This window comes from Alosa pseudoharengus, unplaced genomic scaffold (genome assembly GCF_046254945.1).
Source record: "Alosa pseudoharengus isolate Yale_2024_CS ecotype anadromous, Long Island Sound unplaced genomic scaffold, YU_APseudo_1.1 YU_APseudo_1.1_scf_3, whole genome shotgun sequence".
In the NCBI taxonomy this organism is placed as follows: Eukaryota; Metazoa; Chordata; class Actinopteri; order Clupeiformes; family Clupeidae; genus Alosa; species Alosa pseudoharengus.
The window spans coordinates 34,771,272-34,798,242 of record NW_027468718.1 but is presented as its reverse complement, the minus strand read 5'-3'; the positions used below and the strand labels follow the sequence as shown (position 1 = coordinate 34,798,242).

General features: G+C 44.1%; 1 protein-coding gene across 2 annotated transcripts in view; it reads right to left on the bottom strand.

Annotated features, from left to right (window-relative positions):
* Positions 1-232: 232 nt before the first annotated feature.
* The window catches only part of LOC143100724 (serine/threonine-protein kinase tousled-like 1-B), a 56,830-nt gene continuing 30,091 nt past the window's right edge, over positions 233-26,971 (bottom strand). For both annotated transcript variants that reach the window (XM_076264141.1, XM_076264140.1), the window contains exons 6-23: positions 24,248-24,323; positions 23,743-23,786; positions 23,427-23,522; positions 18,379-18,462; positions 17,641-17,733; positions 16,947-17,057; positions 16,304-16,440; positions 13,828-14,016; positions 9,775-9,841; positions 8,514-8,611; positions 7,385-7,466; positions 6,212-6,303; positions 5,331-5,420; positions 4,927-5,096; positions 4,390-4,525; positions 3,540-3,651; positions 2,887-2,994; positions 233-1,591 (exon numbers count right to left, since the gene is read on the bottom strand). In XM_076264141.1, the coding sequence (XP_076120256.1) occupies positions 1,418-1,591; positions 2,887-2,994; positions 3,540-3,651; positions 4,390-4,525; positions 4,927-5,096; positions 5,331-5,420; positions 6,212-6,303; positions 7,385-7,466; positions 8,514-8,611; positions 9,775-9,841; positions 13,828-14,016; positions 16,304-16,440; positions 16,947-17,057; positions 17,641-17,733; positions 18,379-18,462; positions 23,427-23,522; positions 23,743-23,786; positions 24,248-24,323 (1,959 nt within the window). In that variant the 3' untranslated portion in view covers positions 233-1,417. The remainder of the gene's footprint in view (positions 1,592-2,886; positions 2,995-3,539; positions 3,652-4,389; positions 4,526-4,926; positions 5,097-5,330; positions 5,421-6,211; positions 6,304-7,384; positions 7,467-8,513; positions 8,612-9,774; positions 9,842-13,827; positions 14,017-16,303; positions 16,441-16,946; positions 17,058-17,640; positions 17,734-18,378; positions 18,463-23,426; positions 23,523-23,742; positions 23,787-24,247; positions 24,324-26,971) is intronic.

Below are 26,971 nucleotides of genomic sequence, written 5' to 3'. Positions count from 1 at the left end.
AAAGATCATACAGCCTTTTTTTCCTTAAAAAGAGCAACATCCAAAGCAGCCAAAAAACACTCCAGGAGCAAAATAAAACAAAAAGAAAAAACAAATTTACAAGGAAAAAAGAAGTTAAGGAAACAAAAGATAAACCTTTGTACAGAATGAAATGTTTTTTTTTTTTTAATTTGATATTTGAAATTACGATTCTGTACAGCAAATATACAGGTACATCCCTACAAGAACTTTATTTTATTTTCTGTGTGAGTTTATTCTTCCTGCATAGGATTCTGTACATAGCGGCATGTCTAGATTTGGTTATTTTTGTGCATTCAACATTAGTATGTAGCCTTGGGGGTCTGGGAACACTAAATCTCATTGATGGATACACTAAAATTACATTCTTGTGACTAACCTGCTCATCAACAAAAAAGGATGACAGAGCTATACCCTCGCATATCTGTTTTTTCTTCTTTTCTTCTTTTTTTTTTTTAAAAGAAACTTTGAAACAGAAAAGCGATCACCCCTGTGCTTTAGACCTACCAAGCATCTAAGCAACGTTATTTCATTATTTGTTGAGACATCTTCCCAGGCAGCCCCAAACCTCTGGACCGGATCTAGTCCTGGTTGGGAGCAGATGGTTCAGTCCTAGAACTCATACAGTGGCAGTCCAACAGAACACCGGTGCCATGCCAAACCTGACTCCGTTCCAAAGCAAGGGGCCATGCAGGTGTGTTTCAGAGATGGTGCCTGCTGGCGCCCCCTGGTGGCCCCTACAGTAACACGGGGGCAGACACAGGGCTTGGTCTCCACTGCCATTACACAATCAGGACAACTTCATTAGTCACTTGATGAGCTAAACAGGTTAGCAGTGCTCTACCAGAATCTTCATTGGAGGAAAAAAAAAAAAAAAAAAAAAAAAGGCCATGTTCACTCTTCCACTCAGTGTCTCTCTTGGGCTCTCTTCTGTCTTGCCAAATCTTCATCATCATCATCTTCTACATTCTTCTCTAACCATTTTCCAATCCATCCAGGTTCATTTATTACTTGTCTCTCTCCTATCTTAAAACTATTGGTTCTCTCCTCTAGGAAACACCCTCATATCTCAACAAGCCTGGGCGCAGTCCAAGCCAACATCTCCAGCTCTCCAAATTCCCTCCTTCCTTCCCCAAAAGAAGTCTTTTTGAGAGGACTTCACTTCACTGTGGCCCACCAGGGCTCTGGATACTGGTGCTGCATCTCATTGCTTTTTTTGCCCCCTCTTTTCCTCCTCCTCTTCCAAACCCATCCCCCCTTCTCTTCTCTTTCTCAGTGTCTCTTATTCTGTCCATCTCTCTCACACTTAAGCTTTTTTGTTTTGCGTGGGGGGGAGGTGTGGCCTTCAGCCGAGGGGGTGTGCCTGTAGCATAGTGATGGGAGGAGTCAGTGCAGGCCCTCAGTAGGAGATGATGCTAGTGGAGGCGGGGCTGGAGGAGGAAGGACCGCCGAGCTGCAGGTTCCCCGACGAACTGGAGCGCCTCATGTGGGGCAGCAGGTACGCGTCACTGCCCAGCTGCTGGACGTCGAAGCGGTCCTCCTTCTTATAGGCCAGACAGCGCCGGATAAAGGCCTGAGAGAGAGAGAGAGAGAGAGAGAGAGAGAGAGAGAGAGAGAGAGAGAGAGAGAGAGAGAGAGAGAGGACAAGCAGATAAGAGGGTGTGGACAAAAAGTGTTTCTGCATCATTCTGGTCGGAGTGTTCTAGTGTTGACAAGGTGTTTCTGTTCTAGTGTTCACAAGATGTTTCTGCATCATTCTGGTCTGAGTGTTCTAGTGTTCACAAGGTGTTTCTGCATCATTCTGTTCTAGTGTTCACAAGGTATTTCTGCATCATTCTGGTCTGAGTGTTCTAGTGTTCACAAGGTGTTTCTGCATCATTCTGTTCTAGTGTTCACAAGGTGTTTCTGCATCATTCTGGTCTGAGTGTTCTAGTGTTCACAAGGTGTTTCTGCATCATTCTGTTCTAGTGTTCACAAGATGTTTCTGCATCATTCTGGTCTGAGTGTTCACAAGGTGTTTCTGCATCATTCTGGTCTGAGTGTTCTAGTGTTCACAAGATGTTTCTGCATCATTCTGGTCTGAGTGAGGATGGAGCAACTGATGCTAGAACACTCAGACCAGAATGTTAGTGTTCACAAGGTGTTTCTGCATCAGAGTTCCTAATTTTTGGGTGTGGAGTAAGGGACTGTCATGCCAGCTCATTATAGTATGGACTACTGCATGTAGAATTAAGGAGAATTTCACTGAGTACTGTTGGTGAAAAAAATCATGAAAACAATCGGTTTTACTTAACTCGAGTTACTGCAGCCAAAAGCTAGAACTGCCAGGCAGCTACAGTGCTACACTCTAGGAGCTGGAGCATGGGGGTATGAACATGGGGGCAAGAACATGGGGGCTCATGTTCATGCCCCCAGAGTGTAGCACTGTAGCCGCCGGAATGCTCCTTTAATGCTCCGAGCAGCAGGTGCATTAAACTTCTGGTTATCACTGAGACAGACATCTTCTCCCCCTGCTAAGGGCACTTAACTTTAATGTCTACCAACTAGTCTGAAGTACCTACAGATTTGTTTTTTTCCCCCTCCCACAAATCTTGCTAATCTTACTCTGCCCACCTAAAATAGAGCATCTTACACCACTAAGGCAACCCAAATTGGAGACCGATAATGCAGCCCTTCAAAAATTCGCCCAGTTCATGGACATGACCCAGAAAAAAAAACACACACAAAAAAACACATCTTCCAGGAACACACCCATTTCCACCCAGACTGATTTCTGCCTTTGAATGAAGAGGCTGTAGTGGCAGTGGCTGTAGTGGCTGTGGCTGTAGTGGCTGTGTGTGGGTGGGTGGCGGGGTGCTGGTGGCTCACCTTGGCCTCGTTGCTGGCTACCGGCTTGACGGGGAACTGCACCTCGGTGGCTTTGAGGATGGTGTTCTCCTGGAGGATGTCCTGCTGGGACTGGTTGTGCCCAAATGGCTGGAGGAGGAGAGCAGATGATGACAAATTACACAATGTAGTATTTCAAATGCAGCATCCTGAAGAGAGAGTGTGTGTCTGTGCGCACGCACGCACACACACCTCTTTCCAAAGTGACGTACAGTACTCTAGAGTAGAAACCCACACGGAATGTGCTGTGCCAACCTGATGCCAGGGTTCCACTGGGCACAAGGTGACACGGCACACTGGGAGGGACGCAGTGGGGTGTGTGGGTGGAATGGTGAAAGGCAAGCACCTTAAGAGTGAGTGAGCGAGTGTTCTACAATGGTTTTCACCCACTGCCATGACCCAATATCATTATTAAATGTATTAACATTTTTTGTTACATCCAGACATCTTCTCAAGACCGCTAGCTGCCCATTCCGTGAGTACACTGTAAAAACGAAACCTTGTGTGGAGTTTTTCTCGCTACCTTGGGTATGTTTCATTTGGACCTTGGTTTATATATAACGTACATATATAAATACAAACAAATGCGACCTCCTGTGCAATCGCTGACTGTATATTTAAGGCACTGAACTTACCTTTCTCCCATAGAGGCACTGGAAAAAGATGACCCCCACAGACCAGACATCCACTTTGTTGGAGATCTTAGGAGGCTCCTTCCCCACCACAAAACACTCAGGGGGCAAGTACCTGCGCAGAGAGAGAGAGAGAGAGAGAGAGAGAGAGAGAGAGAGAGAGAGAGAGAGAGAGAGAGAGAGAGAGAGAGAGAGAGAGAGAGAGAGAGAGAGAGAGAGAGAGAGAGAGAGAGAGACAGAGACAGAGACAGAGAGAGAGAGAGAAGCAGTTTAGAGGTGTTCACAGGACGAGTGCAGCATTTAAGAGCATTATAAGAGTGACTTCTGTTAAAAATGCAGCTGGACTTGTGCTGCAGTTTGTGCTTGTGGGTCTCTTCAGTCCCATGTGATTGTGAAGAGCCCCAAAGCTAGGAGACCATGCCTGTAGGAAAGGCCTGCTCTCCCAGGGGAGTCCCGCGAGCCCCGTGGGTCGCGACAAACAGTGAAAACTCTCTTTTCCCAAAGCCCTGAAATGCCTTCTTTTGTCCACACGCCAAAAATATTTAGTTTACCGTCATAGAGGAGTAAGCGGTCATAGAGGAGTAAGTGAAACCCATTTCTTATAAAGTATTCGCCGATTAATCTTATCGATCAATCAATTTTGTTGCCTAATCCCATTCTTCATTGGAGTCACGCCCACCCATGGGGGCCCAGGTTCAGATCCTGCCAGAGGTCATTTCCTGAACCCTCATCTCTCCCCCACTTAAGTCCAGTCTGATCTTCACCATCCTGTCAATAAAGGCCCTACAAGGCCCAAAATGTGTAATGTGTACAACCTTAGGTGTTCATGGGGGGTCGGGAGGCCAGTCCTTACCAGTAAGTACCGGCTCCCTGAGAGGTCAGGTCCATGCCGTCCACCCCGTAGTTGTCGTCGTCCATGATCTTGGACAGGCCAAAGTCCGTGATCTTGATCTCGCCGCACGCCGTGCCGTCCACCAGTAGAATATTACCTGCAGGGGGACACAGGAGACAAGAGAAAATAAATACATTAAATTAACAAACAAACAAACAAATAAATAAATAAATAAATAAATAAACAAACAAACAAACTAACTAACATGTCACTTTCCATTGTGCACTGACAATATTACCTACAGGTTTATTACCTACCTACCGGTCATGAGAATAGAAAACGGGGGAAAAAATGACCCATTATCTCTATTATGACAGGATGAGAGGAAATGAAGGAAATGTTTGGCAACATAGGTGTAAAATATGGGGGGTGGGGGGTTGAAGTTGAAAGCCCCTACTCCACCGTGTGTGTGTGTGTGTGTGTCCTGTATGTAGAGGGTGTAGGTTTTAGAACAGACGACCCAGTCCATCCACCTGCAGTAATGCATGATGTATGTACCTGGCTTGAGGTCGTAGTGAATGATGGGCGGCTTGATCTCGTTCAAGTAGCGCAGCGCGTTGACTATCTGCATGACGATGGAGCGAGCCTCCTTCTCAGACATCAGCTTGTGCTGCTTCAAGTAGAAGTCCAAGTCATTGCCTTCACAGTATTCCAAAACTGTACAAAACCTATAGACACAAATGAACACACACACACACACACACACACATTAACGACACAGTGCAGAAGCAATTCAACACAGCACTAGACTGAAACACAAGCGGTATTTAATTGCGGGGTGTTGGGTGAAATTAATTAGCTTGTTAACTTCTCTGCAGGGACGAAGTCTATGGGTCTAATTGTGTTGTATATGATTAAAGGGTGGCGTGTGTGTGTGTGTGTGTGTGTGTGTCTAGACTCACGTGTCAGTGTCCAGAGAGAAGTAGTCGTAGAGCTTGACTATTCTGGGATGGTCCAGCTGCTTGTGAATTCGGTACTCTCGACAGGCGTGTCTAAAGAGAGAGATTGAGAGGGAGAGATTGAGGTGGGGGGGGAGAGAGAGAGAGAGAGAGAGAGAGACATGTAAAGAGAGACAGATGGAAGAGGGGATAGCGACAGGGAAGACAGAAAGATGGTGTGACACAGAGAGGAGGTGAGGTGAAAGAGGGGTTGCCAGGGAAAAGAAAAAAAGAAAAAGGGCGCAGGAAGTCCAGAAGTCAGTGAGTTAGAATGAGAGAATGAGAGAAGGCATAGTATCTAGATATTTCAAAGATGGATAGGGATACCAATCAGCTCCCCACAAACACACACAGACAGGGGAAAATGTGAAGGAGATCTTGGGAATGCTATAAAAATTCCCACCGTTCCCAGTATTCACCCTGACCAAATGAGGCACACTATTCTGGGTGAAAGATACTTATTGGATGGATTTACAGAGATCAGGGGCCCATGAACAGTATTAGCTCATCCACATAATCAATTAGCTACAGTATCAAAAATACCACAAGTCGTCAAACATTAGTTAATAGTCAAGCATTAGTTAACGATTTGTTTATAGGTCCACCGTTTTGTATTGGGAATCACTCGATAAACACCACATCCATGCAGTTACTAAGGTGTCTGTGTCTGTGTCTGTGTCTGTGTCTGTGTCTGTGTCTGTGTCTGTGTCTGTGTCTGTGTCTGTGTCTGTGTCTGTGTCTGTGTCTGTGTCTGTGTCTGTGTCTGTGTCTGTGTCTGTGTCTGTGTCTGTGTCTGTGTCTTCAAAATCAGCCAACAGCGAGCAGGGGGTAAAATACAAACACACTTGTGGTAATTCTCCTTCTTCTCCTCTCTCCAGTTCTTGTTGAGTTGATGGATTTTCACAGCGGCGTAGCGTTGTTCAAACAGGTCAAAGGCCTGCCAAGACCATGGGGGAACACAAACACAAGCACCGCGTGAGAACTGTGTGTGTGTGTGTATATATATATATATATATATATATATATATATATATATATATATATAGTAAGAGCCAACCGGATCACACACACACACTTTCAGTTTTAACATTAAATCCGAGACATGGCTACACACAGAGTGGAGATTAAGGAATGGGGAACACGCACATGCGCACATGCGCGCAAGCACACTCACTCACACACACACACACACACACACACACACTCTCCCTTTTACAAATAAATCTCCACTACACTAGATAGCACTGTGGTTAACTGTAGCTTGCTGAGTCTTTATCTACAGCAGTCTCTTCATTACACTTTAACACTTTAGGTCTCCACTTGACCCGAGAAGTGTTCAAATTCAGCCAACAGAGGCGAATGTTTGTGGTGCGTGTTTTCTCTGAACTGTTAAATTTGGATGATTTGGTGTACACATTCGTCCAGATCCACTGTATGTCAGCGGAACACTACATGTACCTCCTGCAACTGTTTGCAAATGTTTACAGAAAACGGTTTCAAATGTTTGCAGAAAATGGTTTCAAATGTTTGTATTGTTCGCGAATTTGAAATTCAAAAAACTCTAAATTAAGAAATATTTAATTTTTTGGAAGAAAAATAAATAAAAATAAAACGCCACCTAAACAATTAAGCAATCAGCAAAAGGTGGTGATTTATTTAATTATCATAATCTATTTGATTAAATCATTGTCATTCCACATGCTAGTCAGCTATTGGGGTTGACGTGAGTGCATCATATCACTACACAACACAACACGTGCTAGTCAGCTGTTCGGGTTGACGTGAGTGCCTCAGTCTTATATCACACCACCACACTAGACTGCTGCAGGCTCCACCACAGTCCAAATTAAACATCCATTTTGAACAGCAGCACAAAGGAACAGCTCTGAACTGGTCGTTGTGCCAACATAAATTTCATACCTCAAATTAGCACGCGAGCATTGAATTAGCCCACTCATGTGGAGTGCCAGGCCATCCCAGAGCGTGTGTGACATGGAGCTCTGCATGGAGGAACCCACCTTGTAAACTTCACTGAAACCTCCTCTTCCCAGCAGATGCAACAGCAGGTATCGCTCGTTCAGAGTCGGGTGATCTTTGAACCTGCACATAAGGGAGGACACAAAGCATTCACTCGGGGCGAGATGAAAATCTAGCACTAAAAATCTAGCTACCAGCCGTTTGTGCACATTCATGTGTTTCACTACTGCCTGTGGAGGCAGACCAGGACCCAACACAGAACAGGCCAGTAGAGAATGACATTCTTTCAAAGTGATTTACAGTGAAATATACTGTAGCTCAATCCATTCATAACCATCTGTGAGCAAGCCGTTTGTGTGGACTTTGAGTTGTTGAATTGTGTATCAGGAAGCATTCAGCTCCTTGCAAGGGCCGAACCAAATGCTGGTAAAATATGAAAGTGCCTGGTAGATTTGAGACACAAAATATTGATTTCATAGAGTGGAAAGGTGAATTTGACTATAGAGTTTGATTTACTATAGAGGGGAAATGTGAATTTAATTATAGAGTTTGATTTACTATAGAGTGGAAAGGTGAATTTGACTATAGAGGGGAAAGGTGAATTTGACTATAGAGTTTGATTTACTAGAGTCGAAAGGTGAATTTGACCCCTAGCCTGTCAGTGGCAGGTAGATATTCACATTTCAAAAAGTCAATGTTCAACCCTGGCTCCTTCCATACAGAGTGACTTCTGTGCATTAGTGGGCATAGTTTGTCTATAGCAGACAAGTACACAAACTACTTATTAGGTCCAATTTAAACGTATGGCAAAGAGTAGTCAGTTAACAAAGTGTCTTGTGCATGAGTGGAGGCGTGCAGGAGCTTTGGGCCGACCCACAATTGTGTTGTGCTATGGACCTTGCTCATAGCATTACATTAACAAATACATTTAGCCACCAAGTTATTGAATTAGCTGTAGTTAAACTTAGCCCGTCATTTAAATTAGGATCTATGCTAACAAGAGACACCAGTGGGAAGAGATGCACGCAATAAATAATGAATGATATGCATCATGGTGTGAGTGTGTGTGTGTGTGTGTGTGTGTGTGTGTGTGTGTGTGTGTGTGTGTGCGCGCGTGCGGAATAGTGCTGGGGTAGAGAAGTGCATTGTGGGGTAGGCAAGTGGACTCACTGTGAGCTGTCCTCGTTGTTGATTCTCTTTAGCTCTCGGATGTGAAGGTTTCTCACTCTCTCCAGACGCTCCAGCTCCGCCTGGATCTCAGCCTCCTCCTATCAATGATTCACACACACACACACACGCACACACAAGAGACGCACGCAAGCAAGCACAAAACAGACACACACACACCATGTGCACACACAAACAAGCATACAACAGACAGACAAAAAAAGCCCAGCACGCAAACACACACAGGAGGAAAAACACACTTTGAGTTTACTACAAGGTAAGGAGCCTCATCAAAGACCACTCTCTCTGGCTGACTAGCCTCATATTAAATATTAACGCTTCACTTGCCAGTGAAAGTCTGGCAAAGACTTTTCTCTAGGACCATTCTCATATCTCTTACAGACTAGGGAAACACACACACACTCATTTCCTCTCGTTTTCCTTCACTAAACATTTTTCAATTTCAATGTTGGTTCTAACAGTTCTCTGGTTCTATGTCTGCGGTTCTCCAGGAACACGAGAGACCTTTGAAACTGAACCTACAGGCTGTGTAGAACGTTAATTGTTTGTGTGTGTAGCGATTACAGGTGTAACAGTAAACCATGATAAAAATGTCGACGATAACTATTACCGTTTGCATTTCAAATATCATAATTATCATGGTTGATTACCACGGTGTGGAAACGTGTAATCCTTCCCAGCTTCATCCAAGCCAGCTTTTGTAATAGGCCTGGTACAATGAAACAAACCCTACTGATTCCGTTGTCTAATTGATAGATTTAACCGAGATTAGGCTACACCTGCTTCTAAAAGGCAAAACATGCGCTGTATCATGTAGCCACTCTTATGTGCACGTCCACATTAAATCCATTCCACTCACGTTATCAGGGGAATACCGTAGCCTAAAAGTTTATTTTGAACAGCGTTTTATTTTGTGCAGTCAGGATGTAGGCCTATGAATGTGAATGAAAATATGCCCTTCTCCAGTAGTAATAGGCCACCTTAAAATGCACCAAAATACCACTCTGTGACAATTTTTTTACCTACCGGTATATTTTTGTTACATAATAAACGCTGTCACACTTTCTGAAACGACCGTTTTTGTGTGTGTGTGTGTCCAATTTTTTGTGTCACGATGGTCCACACTATGAATGCAGGGCCAGTGTGTGTTCTGACTGTACCTGTAATAAATGGAACTGCAAAGTGCTTGTGTGCGCCCATAAGGCATGCACACAAGCCTGGGTCAGTTCAGTAAGCCACCGACCTTTTTTAGGTGACCAAGTCTCAGCTTGAAGATCTCCTCCTGTTCATGGTACTCTGCTATCGTCAGACTGGCGACAGAGACAGACAGACAGAGAGAGACAGACAGACAGGGCAGAGTGAGACACTATTACACAGTGAACTCTTTATGGACCAGCAGGACTGTTACCCTTATATCAACTTTTAATATCACATTTAGCAGCTTTCACTAACATACATCCTGCAATCACGATGCAACAAGCGTCATTGGCATTAAGAGAACACTCCACCCAATCTGCGGCTGTGAGTGCACACCTGCAGACACTTACCCATGGCTGTAATCAGCAGGCTAATAATAATTTGAGGCCAAATAATTTGAGGCGAGGCGCGGAAGGTTGATTCAAAAAAGAAGGAAAAACGTGTTAGACGTATTAGACGTATTTCATGTTAGAACTATCTATGTTTTTTTTTCAATGATTATGTAATTGTCAACATTATAAAATCGAAATAAATCATAGAAGAGATGGATACTAAATCTTTGGGATAGTGGAAAGTATTATTGATCCCTATCCTGAGTGAGAATGTATTGTGCAAACTTCATAACGTAATTAAGCAACGCGGAGGCGTCACTGTTTTCAGAGGGGAGGCCCACATTGATGGAGTTTGGGAACCCATGCTCTAGATAATATGAATGACAACGTCCACGCTATAACAAGCACTTCCAGAGCAATTTAGAGAACAACGCCAAGCTGACAGCCAATCAAAATCCATCTCATTTAGGACTTCCCATCCATCAATACGAGGAGAGACTTCCCTTATCGTTGGGTCAGTGTGGACGCTCGTATCGTTATTTATCTTATAGTTATCGTTCCTGGCGTGAAGGCCTAAAAGACGCGTCACGTACACTCCAATGAGAGCATCACACTACTTACACCTAAACCAAGCTGTACTCATCTATGACATGACATATATACTGCATCTATGACATGACATATAAACTGCATCTATGACATGTCATATAAACTGCATCTATATCCTAACACAGGGGTTCCCAAACTTTTCAACCCGCGACCCCCAAAATAACCGTGCCAGAGACTGGCGACCCCCACTATCCCTGGATGTGACAAAAAATAAAATAAAATGTGCGCACCGGCCATACGCACTAGGCTTATCCAAACACGGGCTTAACAACAACACAAAAGAACAGAGCAGCCTGTTATGATTTTACATATAGAACTTTACTATATGATAAAAGCAGAATACCTTAGTCAAAAAATAATATCCATGAGTGCACATTATTGCTGTCATATGCAAACGTAACTTTGAAACATTACTTTAATTTCCATTTTAAAGCAACACCAAAACACTTTTCCTGTCGCACGCACGCTTGTTTATCCAGCACTGGCTTTGGAAATAACGATGTCTACAGACAAGGTAGAGTACGTTGCATGATTTTATGAAAGTATAATGTATTGCGACATCAGAAGCAAGTGAAATTTGTAGTTTCTTATGTCTCATTCCATCGAACTACAGATTCACTACCCGATCTGGCAAACTTGCGGTTATAGCCGATAGAGGGTCGCGAAGAGAATGCAGAAGTGCCGTTCACCCTGTTACGAGTTGATGATTTTGGAAACAATATTTTAATGTACAAAAAAGTCTTTGGTGTTGCTTTAACAGAAGAATATCTCAGTCAGGGTAATATCCACAAACTGTTGTAAACATATGTACATTGTTACTGCGCAAATTTACATTTTGGCAACTACGTTTCAGCGTTAATCTCATCTAATGAGATGAATGCGCGCTATGCGCGGAACACAGCAAGTCCATTCTTGGTTTAATTGTGGAGACGGCCACACGGAGATCATCCTCCACATTTAGACGCGATCTGTATTTGTTTTAAATATATTTCAGTGCAAAGAACGGCGTCAGTACGTCCATCACGGCCTTGGATAGCTGTGGATATTCCCTCTCGACTGAAATCCAGAACTCAGCAAGCGTCTTGGAATTAAAATCTGTCTTTAAAGTGCGGTCACATGACAGCTCAACCAGTTCGTCCTCCATGCCGGCCGACAGATGACTTGCGGTGGTTACAGTGAATGGTGATCTTATCCAGTCATAATTTTTCAGAATTTAATTTTTTCCAAATTTATTTGATTTATGGAAATCATTTCGCGACCCACCCCTCGCCGTCCCGCGACCCCCCCCACTTTGGGAACCCCTGTCCTAACATATCAACAGGCCGGGTGATCAAAGGAGTCTTTATTATCTACATCACCTTAAAGTAAAACAACATTTCCTGAACGCTGAATTTCTATTGGGTCATTTCATATCATATGTAATGGCTCTGTTCTTGTTTGTCTGCACCTAATCTCACTGTCAGATGTGTCAAGATTAGGGTTGGGTATCGTTTGGGTTTTATCCGATACCGGTGCTAAATCGATACTTTTAAAACGGTACCGGTGCCGAAACGGTGCCTGAACCGGTACTTTGTTTTTAAAATGTTTTAAATTAAAATGGTCTAAAACATGATTTTTACAATTTTTATTGATAAGACAAATTTGAACATGAAATTGAACTGTTATATTCAATTTACTATCAATATCTCATTGCTCCTACGAATAATACATTTAAATGTTAAAACAGCTTGCCATGCATGCACAAACAATGGTAAGCTCTGCTTTCAAGTTTACCCAGTGTAGGCGGTTTGCCATAAGGTATGTTAAAACCACTTGCCATAAAACTGCCAGATCATGGACAACGGCATTTGCAAGCAAGCTAATCTAACAGGGACTCTACTTTCCAGTTAATTCAGTGTGTTCCCAAATGCTTCAAGAAATGGCATGTCTTAACCCATAACACGCAGTAGTTTTGAACATGTTAGGCTACATGTCGGTGTTGAAGTGTTTACATTCCCAGCGCTAGCCTAGTAGGTATTTTAACAGCAACTATGGCTATGCGCTAACACCAGCTGAGTTTAATTAGCGATAATGTACGGAGATGGTTTCGTAGCCTCTTTGACAGCTCAGTGACATCAGGTATGTAACCTACATATTTATGTTTTTGCCAGCTAACTTTTTAACATGATCTTCATATTCATTGTGATGCTATGGGCCTCATGCACATGAAAGATTAATATCATGCCATTCACACCGTGAAATAAAGTTTTCCCCTTACAACTTTGCTGATAACATTTCAAATAAATGTCAGTTAGCGCATTAGCAAGGATATTGTGTAACATATAGGCTAGCCTACTGTTGATGTTGTTTCATAGCCTTTTGCTTGTGTGTAGTTAGGCCCACTGCTAGATTTTGACACGAGCTCACGATATCGCTTTTAAGTAAACTACTTGGGCTCAAGCAAGCTGTCAAACACTGTCCACTCGCCTATGTGGTGCACCCCCCTGGTTTATACATCCAGTGTTTATCATATGTTAGGTAACTGTATCTGGATGTGTTGCTATCAGAGCAAGATGTTAGAGATGGCGCATGGCATGCAGTGATGCCTCGTATAAAAATAAAATAAAAAAAAACGCTTTTAAGCACCGAAATGAGGCACCGAAATCCACGTTGTTATTCGATGCAGTTACTACCGTTTGTGTCGGCACCGGTGCCATATTAGAACCGTGTTTCGGTGCCCAACCCTAGTCAAGATAAGTCAGAATTGCTTCAGTTTACTATTCAGTTACAAACATGCACTCAGAAGTGAAGCAGACACAATATGATTTATTAGCTGAGAGCAGGGATCATAGGCACCCATGTCTCATGACACACACACACACACAGACTCTCGGGCTGATCCCTCATGCTTTAGCCAAGGAGGCGCGCTCACATGTACACACACACACAGACAGACGGACGGACGGACGGACGTGTGGGTTGTCATTCACAGCTGAAGTGCATGTACATGTAGTTCGAGGAATAGGACTTGCACAGTACTGGAATGTCAAACTTCTTTCACTCAGTCACACACAGACACCTGGGGAAAGACCAGCTTGTTCCCAGCAATGTGCAACCTCTCCCACCCACACACACACACACACTCTCTCTCTCTCTCGCTCTCTGGTGCTGCCACTCACAGCTGGGGGAGGCTGGGCTTGAGGAAGGGGTCATTGTCGGCCCCGTTGACAGTCTTGGTCTTGCGCTGCTTTGGCTCCGAGTTGGGCGTGGGGCTCTGGGAGTTGCTGCTTGTTGGGGGCTTCCTCTTAGCAAGGAGCTTCCGCTGTCGCTCAATGTCCTCCCTCTGCTGGTTGATCCACTCCTGCTGTCTATATATAAATACACACACAGGAGCGTGCTTTAAAGCAGATGTGGTAGAAAGTGAAACATACATAAAAAACAAAAATTAGTTTTTAACTCAAACTGTGTACACATGCATTTATGTATAAGAGCAGCACCCCCCCCCCCCCCCCACACACACACAGACACACACACACACTTCTCTGAGGTGCCTCCTGTGGCTTGTGCAGTGCTTTATCAATTTCAGTCAATTTGACATTATAGCTCGTTATTGATGAGGCTTAAGGCTTTGGAAGTGCCTTAAAGAATCATCCCCCAGAGCACGTTCTATCCCCATTACTGCAGAAACAAAACCTCCATATATCGCAGACTGAGAAGAGGGGGAGAACATTCAGGTGGTGGACCTACAGTATTTTATTCTCGTGGCCTGAGATTATTAGCGAACGTGTTTGCCACCTGACTCTAATCCACTTGACAGAGCGAAATGAAACATCCTGGGCCGACCATAATGAGAGAGACTCTTGTGGTCAGTTAAATTGACTCGGAGGGCATAGATCTGCTTGGCCTGGTTGATATCGATAGCGGCGTCTGAGAAATGTCAACATGGCCTGTGTGTTCTCTCACAATGTAAAGACAGCAGCAGCTCTCGGCCATTTTGGATTCCAAAGACCTTTCTTAGATCAAAACAAACCTGAAACTTATAAAAAGGTGACACAAAAATGACTCCTGTGTGTGTTTTGGACATGTGTTGAGTATGCAGACATGAGTACATGGGTGAATATATGGGTGGACATATAGGTGTGTGTGTGTGTGTGTGGTAGGGCTAGAGTAAGGTTTGAGACTCTGTTGTCAGATTAAAGGAGAATTCCGGTGTGATTTTGACCTAAAGTGTTTTGAAACATGATACCGAGTGTGAACGTATGTCTCATAGCCCATCTCGGCTTGTCCCCTGCACTCCGAAATCTGGTGCTAGTTAGCCGATGCTACCAACAAGGCGGTCAATGGTGGTGCCTCGGCATCGGCATAGCCATGCAAATAAATCACTGTTGTACACCATTTACGATGCTCAATGTATCTCCACACTTCATTGGTAGACTTCCAAGGGCCCTGACATTTAAAACGAGACATTGAGAACTTTGAAAAAGCACTGGTAGTTTACTTACAAGACGATTTATACAGACAGTATCTTCTCGAAGTTTAGCGTTTGCAGCCATCTTGAATTTAGTCACGATAAGTCGAGCTACGAGTAAGAATTAACAGGTATGATAAGGGATCAGATTCCAAAAATAATTCTGTGGAAATGCATGGATTACAGTTTCTTCCAGTAGCAGCAACTGGAATCCATGCATTTCCACGGAATTATTTTTGGAATCTGATCCCTTATCATACCTGTTCATTCTTACTAGTCACTCGACTTATCGTGACTAAATTCAAGATGGCTGCAAACGCTAAACTTCGAGAAGATACTGTCTGTATAAATCGTCTTGTAAGTAAACTACCAGTGCTTTTTCAAAGTTCTCAATGTCTCGTTTTAAATGTCAGGGCCCTTGGAAGTCTACCAATGAAGTGTGGAGATACATTGAGCCTCGTAAATGGTGTAAAACAGTGATTTATTTGCATGGCTATGCCGATGCCGAGGCACCACCATTGACCGCCTTGTTGGTAGCATCGGCTAACTAGCACCAGATTTCGGAGTGCAGGGGACAAGCCGAGATGGGCTATGAGACATACGTTCACACTCGGTATCATGTTTCAAAACACTTTAGGTCAAAATCACACCGGAATTCTCCTTTAACAACAAGGATAAATTCTAGAGATCAGTGAGGACTAGGATGGATTGTTGATGTCAGGCATTCATTACTAGGTCTGTTATGAAATGTAGCAGTGTGTGCATGGATGTCCTCAAGCAGGTGCAAGCATTGCTTGGGGTACACTTGTGTGTGTACATCTGTGAATAAACTGTATGTGTTTGTGTGTGTACAGTACATCTGTAAATAAACTATGAGTTTGTGTGTGTACACAAAGTAAATGGTTGTGTGTGTGTGTACACACTTCCTTGAATGCTTTCTGGAAGGAGCAGCCATCATTCAACTGTTCTATGCAACCAGTACTAAACTGGCATAGATGTGTTGCTCTGTAACGGACGTTGATGAACATACGTGTGTGTGTGTGTGTGTGTGTGTAAACAATGTATATGTGTGTGTTCTCTCACTTGACGAGTTTCTGGAAGGCGTAGCCGTCGCTCCAGTGCCCTGTGTCTGATGGTGAACTGGCCATCGTGTGTGCGAGTGCGTGCGCAAGTATGTGTGCTCTTACTTGACGAGTTTCTGGAAGGCGTAGCCGTCGCTCCACTGCTCTGTGTAGGACGCCCCGTGTCTGACGGTGGTGAACTGGCCCAGGCGGAGGCGGTCCTGCATGCTCTTCTCCCGGCACGCCTGCTTCTCCGTGGTGCTCTGATATACGAGCGACAGCCACAGTGAGAGTGCGCAGTCTCAGATTACAGACACACACACACATCACACAGACACTTTCTGATGCCGTTGGTCTACCTACACGCCCTCTAGCTATCTATTCTCTGTAAAGTTACACACAAAACCAACATCCACAGTGAATAGCAATCGTTCGTGTGTGTGTGTGTGTGTGTTACACACACTGGCGATGCTCTACTGTCCTACCAACCACCCCAACCCCCCCGCCCCTATCCCACCCACAAACACACACACTACATGTTCTCTGATAGAAGGGGGGTGAATTCCAGGGACAAAACAAGAGAAACAATCAAAGAGAGAGAGCAAGAATGAAAGAGGGAGAATGACAAAAGTATTTTCTCTCCTTTTTCAGTGCTACGCCGTTCTAGAAATGTCTGCCGTAAACCATTCCGCTGCCGTTCTCTCCATCACCGTGGACATGAGTGTGCCTGGTTCTTTCCCAATGCATTATGGGAGCAATGGATCCTTACCTTCTCTATAAGTAGCTTCTTGCTCATAGTGATGCACTTATTTAAGCGCTCCTTGTACTTTTCAAGTAGTTTCTGTTGTTCGTCTATCTGTCTCCTGAGATCACAGTTAGCCTGCAGAGGAAAAGCACACAACATGGCCAATCAGCGACACCATAAATATACATACCCAGTCATAATGGCTTACGACGAGTTGATATACAAGACAATTCAAATCCAAGCAAAAGAATAATGCATGCAAATTGGCCTGCACTGAAATATAATATACACACAAACAATAGAACACACCAATCTCTAGAACTAAAAATAGAATTTTCACACAAACATATAATTCACACTAATGTTTTAAACTATAAATAACATCCGACACAAAAATACAATCCACACCAATCTCTTAAACTACAAATGTAAAGCCCTCATGTGTGTGCATGTGTTGACTATTTGCTCTGATGCACCAGAGTTGACTTCCTCCTGCTGCTGCTACTGGCCCGCCCCTGCAAGCTTCAGGTGATCAATTAATCAATCAGGCTTCCTCAGCTGCCTTCACATTAGCACCCACAGCTAATTAACACAGAAACACCCAACGATTTCTCTACCGATCGACCGACCGGAGTCCTTAACCTATACCCATCCCACCCCCCCACGCCACACCGCACACAAACTCATCTTCCAAACCCCCCCCCCCCCCCACACTCACCCTCAGAAGGTCGTCAATGCGGCCCTCCTTCTTCTCCAAGTCCAGACTCTTATTACTCTCCAGGGCAGCCAGCTTCAGCCCTGTAAGATCAGTCTGTGGAAGAGCAAGAGCAAGAGAAAGAGATGAAGAGCAGAAAAAGCAGTTCAACTTATTATCACTGCTTTTCCAAACTATGCTAAATAATGCTCTTCATTTTTCACAGACGACTTTGGTAAGCACAGAGTAAAATGTTACTCTCTGATCACTGACAATTCAATTTGTTTGAGTGTGTGTGTGTGTGAGTGAGTGAGTGACTGAGTGAGAGAGAGAGAGAGAGAGATGTATGCTTCAATGTATGAGCGTAAATTAAATATTGTGTCGTGTTAATCCTTGCTAGTATCGTCTAAAGAGGAGAGCAGACATGTTCTAATGAGGGAAATGGCTAATGGGAGAGATGCTAACTGATCTTAGCAGTTCTCCCATTGACAAAAACATAACAGCTAGCAAGCTTTAGCTTGGGTCATGGAATCCCATAGAATTCCACTTAAACTGTGGGGTCTAGTCAGAGAGGCAGGAAGCCGTTTTGTATGAATGGAATCCAATGGGGTATGATAACCCATGCTAAAGCTAGTTAGCTGTGTTTTTTCACCCAACAATCTCCCTTTTCTGAAGATCTGAGGAGAGAGTCTTCACCTGTGTGTGTGTGTGTGTCAACCATCATGGCCACTTGTGTCTCTAAGTTAGCCTGCCAGCACTCACCTGAACAGACTTGACAGCCAGCTGTTTGGGGTGCATGACGTGGTCGAAGGACAGGCTCGTGGGCGAGGAGCTGTTCTGCCGTATCTGAGACAAAACAAGAGACCCACGTTAAACAAACGCACGGATGAGCGCTCAGTCGTCAGCGACACTGCTCATTGACTCCAGCCTCCACCCTTATTGGCTATCAGCGAGTGTGCGCTTCTGTGGTGTGGCCTCCTTCTAATGAGGAAACTAATCACCCCAATCAATCAGAAGCTCAAAGAGCAGAGAGACAGACAATAGATCAGTTTACCTTCACCGACATGCTAATCTGAAACGGGACCATAAACTCAAACAAATAGATCTATTTACACCACAGAAAAGACCTAAAGGCTATTTTCTCTTTTTTTCATAACGCCGCATGTATAAACCATGGCTGTTTCTGCCTCCTATGACCTTGAAAACACAACTGTCCACTTTAACTTCAACAAACAACAACAACATATACCAAATGAGCAGAGGTTCAATTTAAGTGTTGAGAGATGGGGAACTGCAGACAGACAGGAGACAAAGGTGAAACATGCTAGTTATATCCTCATATTTGACCCTGCACCTCTGAGAGAGTTGGGCATATTCTTGCTACTGAAACACCATGTCAGTGAGGACTAATAACAAAACAGGTGATTTCAGCTACAGCTAATAACCAATCAGGTGAAAAGAGCTAGAGCTAATAACCAATCAGGTGAGTAGGTCTACAGCTACAACTACAACTAATAACCAATCAGGTGAACAGAGCTGCTCCTGATAACCAATCAGGTGAAAAGGCTAATAACCAATCAGATGAGTAGGTCTATAGCTACAGCTAATAACCAATCAGGTGAGTAGGTCTACAGCTAATAACCAATCAGGTGAACAAATCTACAGCTAATAACCAATCAGGTGGTCAGAGATACTTATAACCAATCAGGAGAACAAAACTACAGCAAATAACCAATAATCAGGTGACCAGGTCTACAGCTAATAACCAATCAGATTAAGAGAGACAACAGTTTGGATCAGAGTGAGAAATTGGTCAGACGTGCTTCAGCTGGTTAACCCAAAGGGACTCAGGTGATGCTACAATCCCACCTTTATACAGAATTCATAGTTGTTTCTCCTTCATTCATACCATGATGCCACATGTACATTCTGACTTGCAGTCAGAAATCCCTTGGCTGAAATGGACAGAGAATGTTGAGCTGAACTTTTATGTGGCAGACATGTGAAACCAGTAGAGTAGAAAGTTCCGTAGTGACGTCACGTCATGTGATGGGTGGGGTGGGGTGTTGTAGACACTAGCCTCTTCACCCTGTTCACAAGCTTGAACACTGTGCTGTTGCTGTGATTGTAAACATGAGATCAGTGTAGGGATCGACCGATATGTTTTTTTCAGGGCCGCTGCAAAAATTTTATTAAAAATCATTTAATTATGCAAACTTTTCTTTCTTCTTTTGATACACAATTGTCTATCAACTTGCATCACTTTGCAAGTGTAAATCCTGTGTATCATGTTAATCCAAGAGCTGATACTGTAGCAATTATTTTCATAGCCCATTGTGCAGGCATACTCTATGTGCTTGTTAAGGGACCTGTCACAAAGAGGATGCTTTGCCATCGTGTGTGTGAGTGCCATGGTGAGTGCACGAGAGAGGGAGAGGGAGAGGAAGAGGTGCATGCGTGATGGCAAGTGTTACGGTTGAATAGTTTAACAAAACAGTTTTAAAATAGTTAGGCTATTTAAGCATGCAATTTGTGTCCATGTGTAGGCTATAAACTACACTTTTGAGAGCCTAAAAGGCACGTTAATAGCCAGCTCAAGACGCGATTTTGTTCAGGTCGGATTAAATTACGGTTGGCCCTGGGTGCATGTAGTCTTTTCTGACAGTCCGTTTCAAAAAGGAGCAATTCGACTTTTTGACGTTCGCTATGGCATAATTTAGGACTTGTCTGTACTATGTAGGCAGAGGTGTCCCGTTATTCACAATTAACGAACGAGGCGGAGGCAGAGAACTCCCGACGCGCAGCACCCGAGTTTGTGGGCTAACTAGTAAACAGCATCAGTAACGTGCATCAATCGGGAATTCGCTAAATGAAGGAAGTGGGTGCTTTACAGGGATGCAAACAGAGGTATGGTCAAAAAGGAGTGAGATTATCGAAGCCCACGCTCCCGCAGGAAATATCATATAATTACATTTTGCCACCACCTCTGCCATCCAGGGCTCACCCTATTCACACAAAAATGTTCTTTATATGAAAATACACTGTCCCAGTTCCTTGGCAGTGATGCAAATACATGTGAGGTGAAAAAAGAGAGAAACATGACCAACCAACCCCCCCTCGTAAAAATAAAAAATAAAAAGCAGTCTAAGATAGTTCCAGAAATGTATCTTTATGGATATATAAAACCATTATCATTGTTATGGTCTTGTTGTTGCACAATTGAAACTAAAGCAGTAAGTGAAAACATGCACATCGGTGGACTGCTTTACTAATGCAAAATTGCAAACTATTACAATGATTTCATTGCATTACTCAGCATGGTTGCACAGTGCTTGCATGAGAAATACTTCCCAAAAACCTACCCTAATTGTAAGGATGCCATATAGGGATGTAAATCACAAGTTTCATCACGATTCGATACAATATTGATTCTTTAAGCCAATGATTTCATAATTTTCGATCCTTCAAAATTTTTAGCAATTCCATGTGTTACTGGTGTCTGTTGTTCATAGGAAATGATCGATTTTGATGAATTTTCATGGATTCAAAAATGCCAAATATTATAGGTTTAATTATAGGCCAAATACTGAACATTGACTGTGGAATCAGGTAACACACTTTTTTCTCTTTTCCTCCCCTAAAACCTCCTGTCACTTGCCAGATGCTTTTGAATTTAACATGGTTTAACTCATATGTTGCAGTCGAAGTGAAAGGAAACTAGCCTATTTGGAATATTCTGTAGGCCTGCTGTTCCTTTTATGAGAGCAATTTAACTGACTGAACAAGTTTTCATCAGGCTATTGAATGCTTTATATGTGAATGCTATATACTTAATTTACCATTAGCTAGATTAGAATGGTTCTATACGCAGTTGTCATATAAATGCAGTGTTTTGTAGTAGACTATTCAAAGCATTTCACGTTCATCACTCGTGGTGTAGGCCTATGTCTTGAGTGATCGCTGTCCTTTTAAATGTCTGGGACTTTAAATTAGGCCTACGTTTTGACTTTGTGCTGTTTTTGTTGATGGACGGCGCCGTCTTTCATTCAGTTTTCCTACCGTTTTAATTAATGACACACGCAATTCCGTGGTTGAAGTAAGGGATTGTTTTTACCCGTATTCTTGCAATTCCCACATAACATTAAATACTAGGCCTAGGTCACTGACAGGAATAATTTTATTATTGTACGGTTCCGGATGATCAGTCAGATGGCAGCGTGTTGCGTGTTAAAACTTCCACCTGAAGTAGCTATATACTGCGGAGGTAAGAGCGCGAACTGAGAGAGTTGCCTCCAAACGGAGCCTATATTTTCTTAGCTACTATCAGAACAATAGACTTCAGCTCCTTTGCTACATGATCAAAGATGAGTGGAGGTTATCAGAAGCACATTAACCAGCAGGCCCATATGAGAAACGCTCTGGTTCCTCTTGTAGCCTGCAGATGATGTGAAAAAAGCTAGAGTCGCCGGAAAGCATCCTTGATGATCAGACACCCCCCCCCCCCAAAAAAAAAAAACTCTTCAGATCTGCACGATTCACACAAGTCACCCAAACTGACGTGAAAAAAGTGGGAGGCGCCGAAAAGCGCCGTGTTTGCATCCCTGGCTTTACTTATTGATCCGGATCAAAGAGACAATAGCTTACAAAGTGGTGTTTTTGTAACTTCAGTGTAGATGATTGTGATTCACTGCAACTTCAGCAATGTAGGCTACCTTCCTTACCTTCAAAAAATAGCTCCGTAGGCTACAGCTGAAGCCCAGTCTGCCTCAGTGAGAATCCTAAACTTTGTCTGTGTTCAGTCTTCGATCCTGATTGGCTGCATTCGTGCTAACTAACAAATCAGACGGTGTAGTGGGCGGGACAATGCTCTTGACCACAGAGTAGCAAATGCAGGGAGTGAGAGACGCTTTACAGACAAAATAGCGCGTTTCATTTTTTATCCATTTCAATATCGGCTTATCGGTGGAAAAAATGACCGATACCGATTATTATAAAAATGCTAAATATCGGCCCTAATAATCGGCCAGGCCGATAATTGGTCGACCCCTAGATCAGTGTAGTGTTGTTTCTCCAGGACAAATTCACAGAGTCTTGACACTTATGTAACGGTCTTATCAGGTCATACATGATATGCGGAGAACTAGAGACACAAGCCGGCGACGAGTAACATCAGGTCCAAAGACCCACGGGGACCCGGGTTCGAGTCCGACCTGCGGTCATTTCCCAGTCATCCCACCCCATTGCTCTCTCCCACTCACTTCCTGTAGCTCTTCATTATCCTAGCTGAGTAAAGGCAGACCAGCCCAAGGGAGGAGAGGAGATGGGGACAGAGGAGTTGGAGGCAAAAGAATGACAATGTGAGCTGGGGGCCAAGTGGGAATGAGAGGACAGAAGAGGAGAGAGGGATAGAAGGGGAGGTGTGGAGGTGGGGAGTACCATGGATCTGGGGGCCGAGTGGGAATGTGAGTTCAGCGGGGAGGAGAGGACGGAGGTGAAGTGTGGAGGTGTGGAGTGGAGGAGGGAGGTGAGGTGTGGAGTAGGGAGGTGAGGTGTGGAGTAGGGAGGTGTGGAGTAGGGAGGTGAGGTGTGGAGTAGGGAGGTGTGGAGTAGGAAGGTGAGGTGTGGAGTAGGGAGGTGAGGTGTGGAGTAGGGAGGTGAGGTGTGGAGTAGGGAGGTGTGGAGTAGGTGGTGAGGTGTGGAGGAGGTGGTGAGGTGTGGAGTAGGGAGGTGTGGAAGAGGTGAGGTGTGGAGTAGGGAGGTGAGGTGTGGAGTAGGGAGGTGTGGAAGAGGTGAGGTGTGTGAGAGCGTACCATGGAGCTGGGGGCCGAGTGGGAATGTGAGTTCTGTGGGGAGCGCAGCACTGGAGGAAGAGCCCTCACCGGACTGGACCCATTACCACCCTGGAACTACAGAGACAGAGACAGAGACAGAGAGAGAGAGAGAGAGAGAGAGAGAAGCAATAAGGAGGGAAATGTGAGAAATGGAGGGAGAGGGGGCAACAACAAAACACACAAGTAGCCTCAGTACAGGAACAAAGAGCATTCTTATCCACACACACGCACGCACGCACGCACGTCTGTCACTCACACTCTGTCTACATTAAGATAATAGCCCTACTCTACTTACATCAAAGTAGTCACTGATCTTGGGTCCTCGTACAGTGGTCTTCCCTGGGAGAGGAAGAGCAGACGGAACATCACAGTTAACAGAACACACACACACACACACACACACACACACACACACGGAACTAAAATGAGAGAAAAGGACCATGCATAACAGAAAACTAAACAAATAAACAAACATGAAGTTTATGCCTCAGTGAGGAAAGACAGAGAGGGATGAAATGAGAGAAGAGGAAGAGAGGGATGAAATGAGAGAAGAGGAAGAGAGAGATGAAATGAGAGAAGAGGAAGAGAGATGAAATGAGAGAAGATGAAGAGAAGGATGAAATGAGTAGAGGAAAAGAGGGATGGAATGAGAAGAGGAAAAGAGGGATGGAATGAGAAGAGGAAAGGAGGGATGGAATGAGAGAGCCCAGTGAGGAGTGTGGGAGGCTGTCCAGCGGATGAGAGGAGGATGCTGGGAATCCCGTGATTCTTCTGGCAGTTCTGATTGGTGCTCGTGTTACCTTGGCTGCTCTCCGATTGGTGCTCGGCCTTCCTCTTCCTCCCTCGGGACGACTCCGAGTGCTTCTTCTCAGGGGTCTGCAAAGCACGCACACACGCGCACAAAGGAAAATGAGGACTCTTTTCTCTTCGCTCTCGTATCAGTATGCTTCTCCACCTCTCCCATTTGGTCTCTTCTTTCTTTCTTTCTTTCTTTCCCTCCCTCTCTCTCTCTCTCCGCCCTTTCTCTCTCCTGAGTGGGGCGCAGGCCTAAAACAACACTGCTACCATCGCTGCTCTTGTCCACCTCTTGACAAGTCTTCCTTGCACTCTGGATCTGAACACACTTTAGCAAAGAAAAAGTGCACATTCTTCCTCCTGTGTGTGTGTGTGTGTGTGTGTGTGTGTGTGTGTGTGTGGATATAGCTCTTCAGTGTGCTCTTGAAATGAATACAGTGTCTTAAGGCCAGAGCGAGAGAGAGAGAGAGAGAGAGAGAGAGAGAGAGAGAGAGAGAGAGAGAGAGAGATGGACAGAAAGACAGGTACAAGGCTTTTATTCTTCTGAAAAACACAAATCTTGCAACAGTGGTGTGCCAGGTCTACAGTGTGCGTCTGCGCGCGTGCGTGTGTGTGTGTGTGTGTGTATGCGTGTGTGTATGTGTGTATCAGGTCCTCCAGACTATCCAACTCTCATTCCATCTCTCATTTTTCTTCCATTTTATGAGCTAGTTTCCTTTCCATCTCTCACATTCACTTTCTCGCTCACACACTCACACACTTCAACCCAGAAGAATCCTCTGAAATAAGACACTACTTTCTCACTCTTGTCTGCTCAAGACCAAACTAAAGAGGAAGCAGCACATTTGGGATGTTAATTTAGAGTCCACACAACAAGAACACATCTATTTAACATGCTTTAATATGGGGTGTGTGTGTGTGTGTGTGTGTGTGTGTGTGTGTGTGTGTGCTCGGATGGGATACACTTTTAGTGTCTGGGGACCAGGAAGGGATTCAGAATACCCTGTTCCTGTCAGCTCAGACAAAAGGGTGGATCTGTGCCAGACCCACACACTCCCACAAACACACACACACACACAAACAGAATCAACAAACAGTTCCGATAAGTGATTGCAGCCAATCAGAATGCACTATTTTCCCCAAGCCATCCCATCATGCACTGCACTGATACACTGATCATGTGCTGGGAGATTAAAAAAAAGTCAGCGTGTATGTGTGTGAGAGAGAGAGAGAGAGAGAGAGAGAGAGAGAGAGAGAGAGAGAGAGAGAGAGAGAGAGACCCTTTCTGAAACCAGTATCACCCTCACATCTAAATCCAGTTCCCTTGATTAGCACGTAGGGTATAAATACGGGACGCACTTCCCTCTCCCTAGTGGAAACAGGATGTGACATAACCATGGATTTGTTTACAGGCGAACTCACACGGAACTCAAATTATGACGTGCCGCATCTATCGACGCACACACTCGACAAGTCACCATCGCTGCTCACACAGCATTGGAGGGTTTAGAACACACACACACACACACACACACACACACACACACACCTATTGACGCACACCCTCGACAAGTCAGCATCTCTGTTCACTCAGCACTGGAGGCTTTAGGACACACTAGCACTTAACAGTAATTGGTTTGGGATGGCCCTTAATATGGTGGGCCCCTCCACATGAACGCGCAAACTAAGTGCAAGTGGCTAGGAAGAGGGCATATTAAATAGTTTCAGAAAGGGCCTGAGTATGTGTATGTGTGTGTGTGTGTGTGTGTGTGTGTATGTATGTATGTATGTGTGAATGTATGTGTGTAAAAAAATAAAACCTGACTTGTTAACATTTTATTGCATCTCAGTTTCAGTCTGAATTGTGGCTCAGGAGTTTACAGTGTTTGTTTGTGTGTGTGTGCGACTGTGTGTGTTTGCGACTCTGTGTGTGTGTGTGTGTGTGTGTGTGTGTGTGTGTGTGTGTGTGTGTGTGTGGGTTGATCTAAATTGTTTGGGTCAGACACCACATCCTTTCGATACAGACTGTCAGACAGAGATAGATGAGAGAAGATGAAAGCATGAGCCAGTGTATTGTGTAGATAGATTCAGCAGTCCATCAGATGTATACAGGAAATTATGTGTGTGTGTGTGTGTGTGTGTGTGTGTGTGTGTGTGTGTGTGTGTGTGTGTGTGTCTGTGTGTCTGTGCGTGTGTATGTGTGAGAGAACAATGTCTGTGAACAAATGTGTTTTGCATCAGCATTTACTGTGAATGCACAAGCGCAAAAAAACACATACAGACACACACACACACGCACGCACGCATACACGCACCTACACACACAAGCAATGATAGATCTGTGTGGTTGTGGTTGTGCTCATGAATGGAAAAAATGGTTGTACCGTTATTATGTGTATGTGTGTTCAGCCATTATAGGGAGCATGCAAATATGGAGACGGAGATGTTTTGTTGATCCTTAATGTGCTGAGTATTATAAATGGAAGGACCTGTAACAGTATGTGAGCCATGTAGACCTGTCACCATGTTAATGACTCTTCCCAGAGTATTTGGATCTTGTTTTCCTTGCTTGCCTTTCAGATCCAAATAAAAGCATTCAAATGTGTGTGTAAGAGAATCTTTGAATTTATGGGTGTGTGCATATCTTTTATCTGCATGTGTGTGTTTGAGTGAGTTTGATGTACTCATATGCGGGTGAAGTGTGTGTTTTTTTATAGTGCGAATGTGTG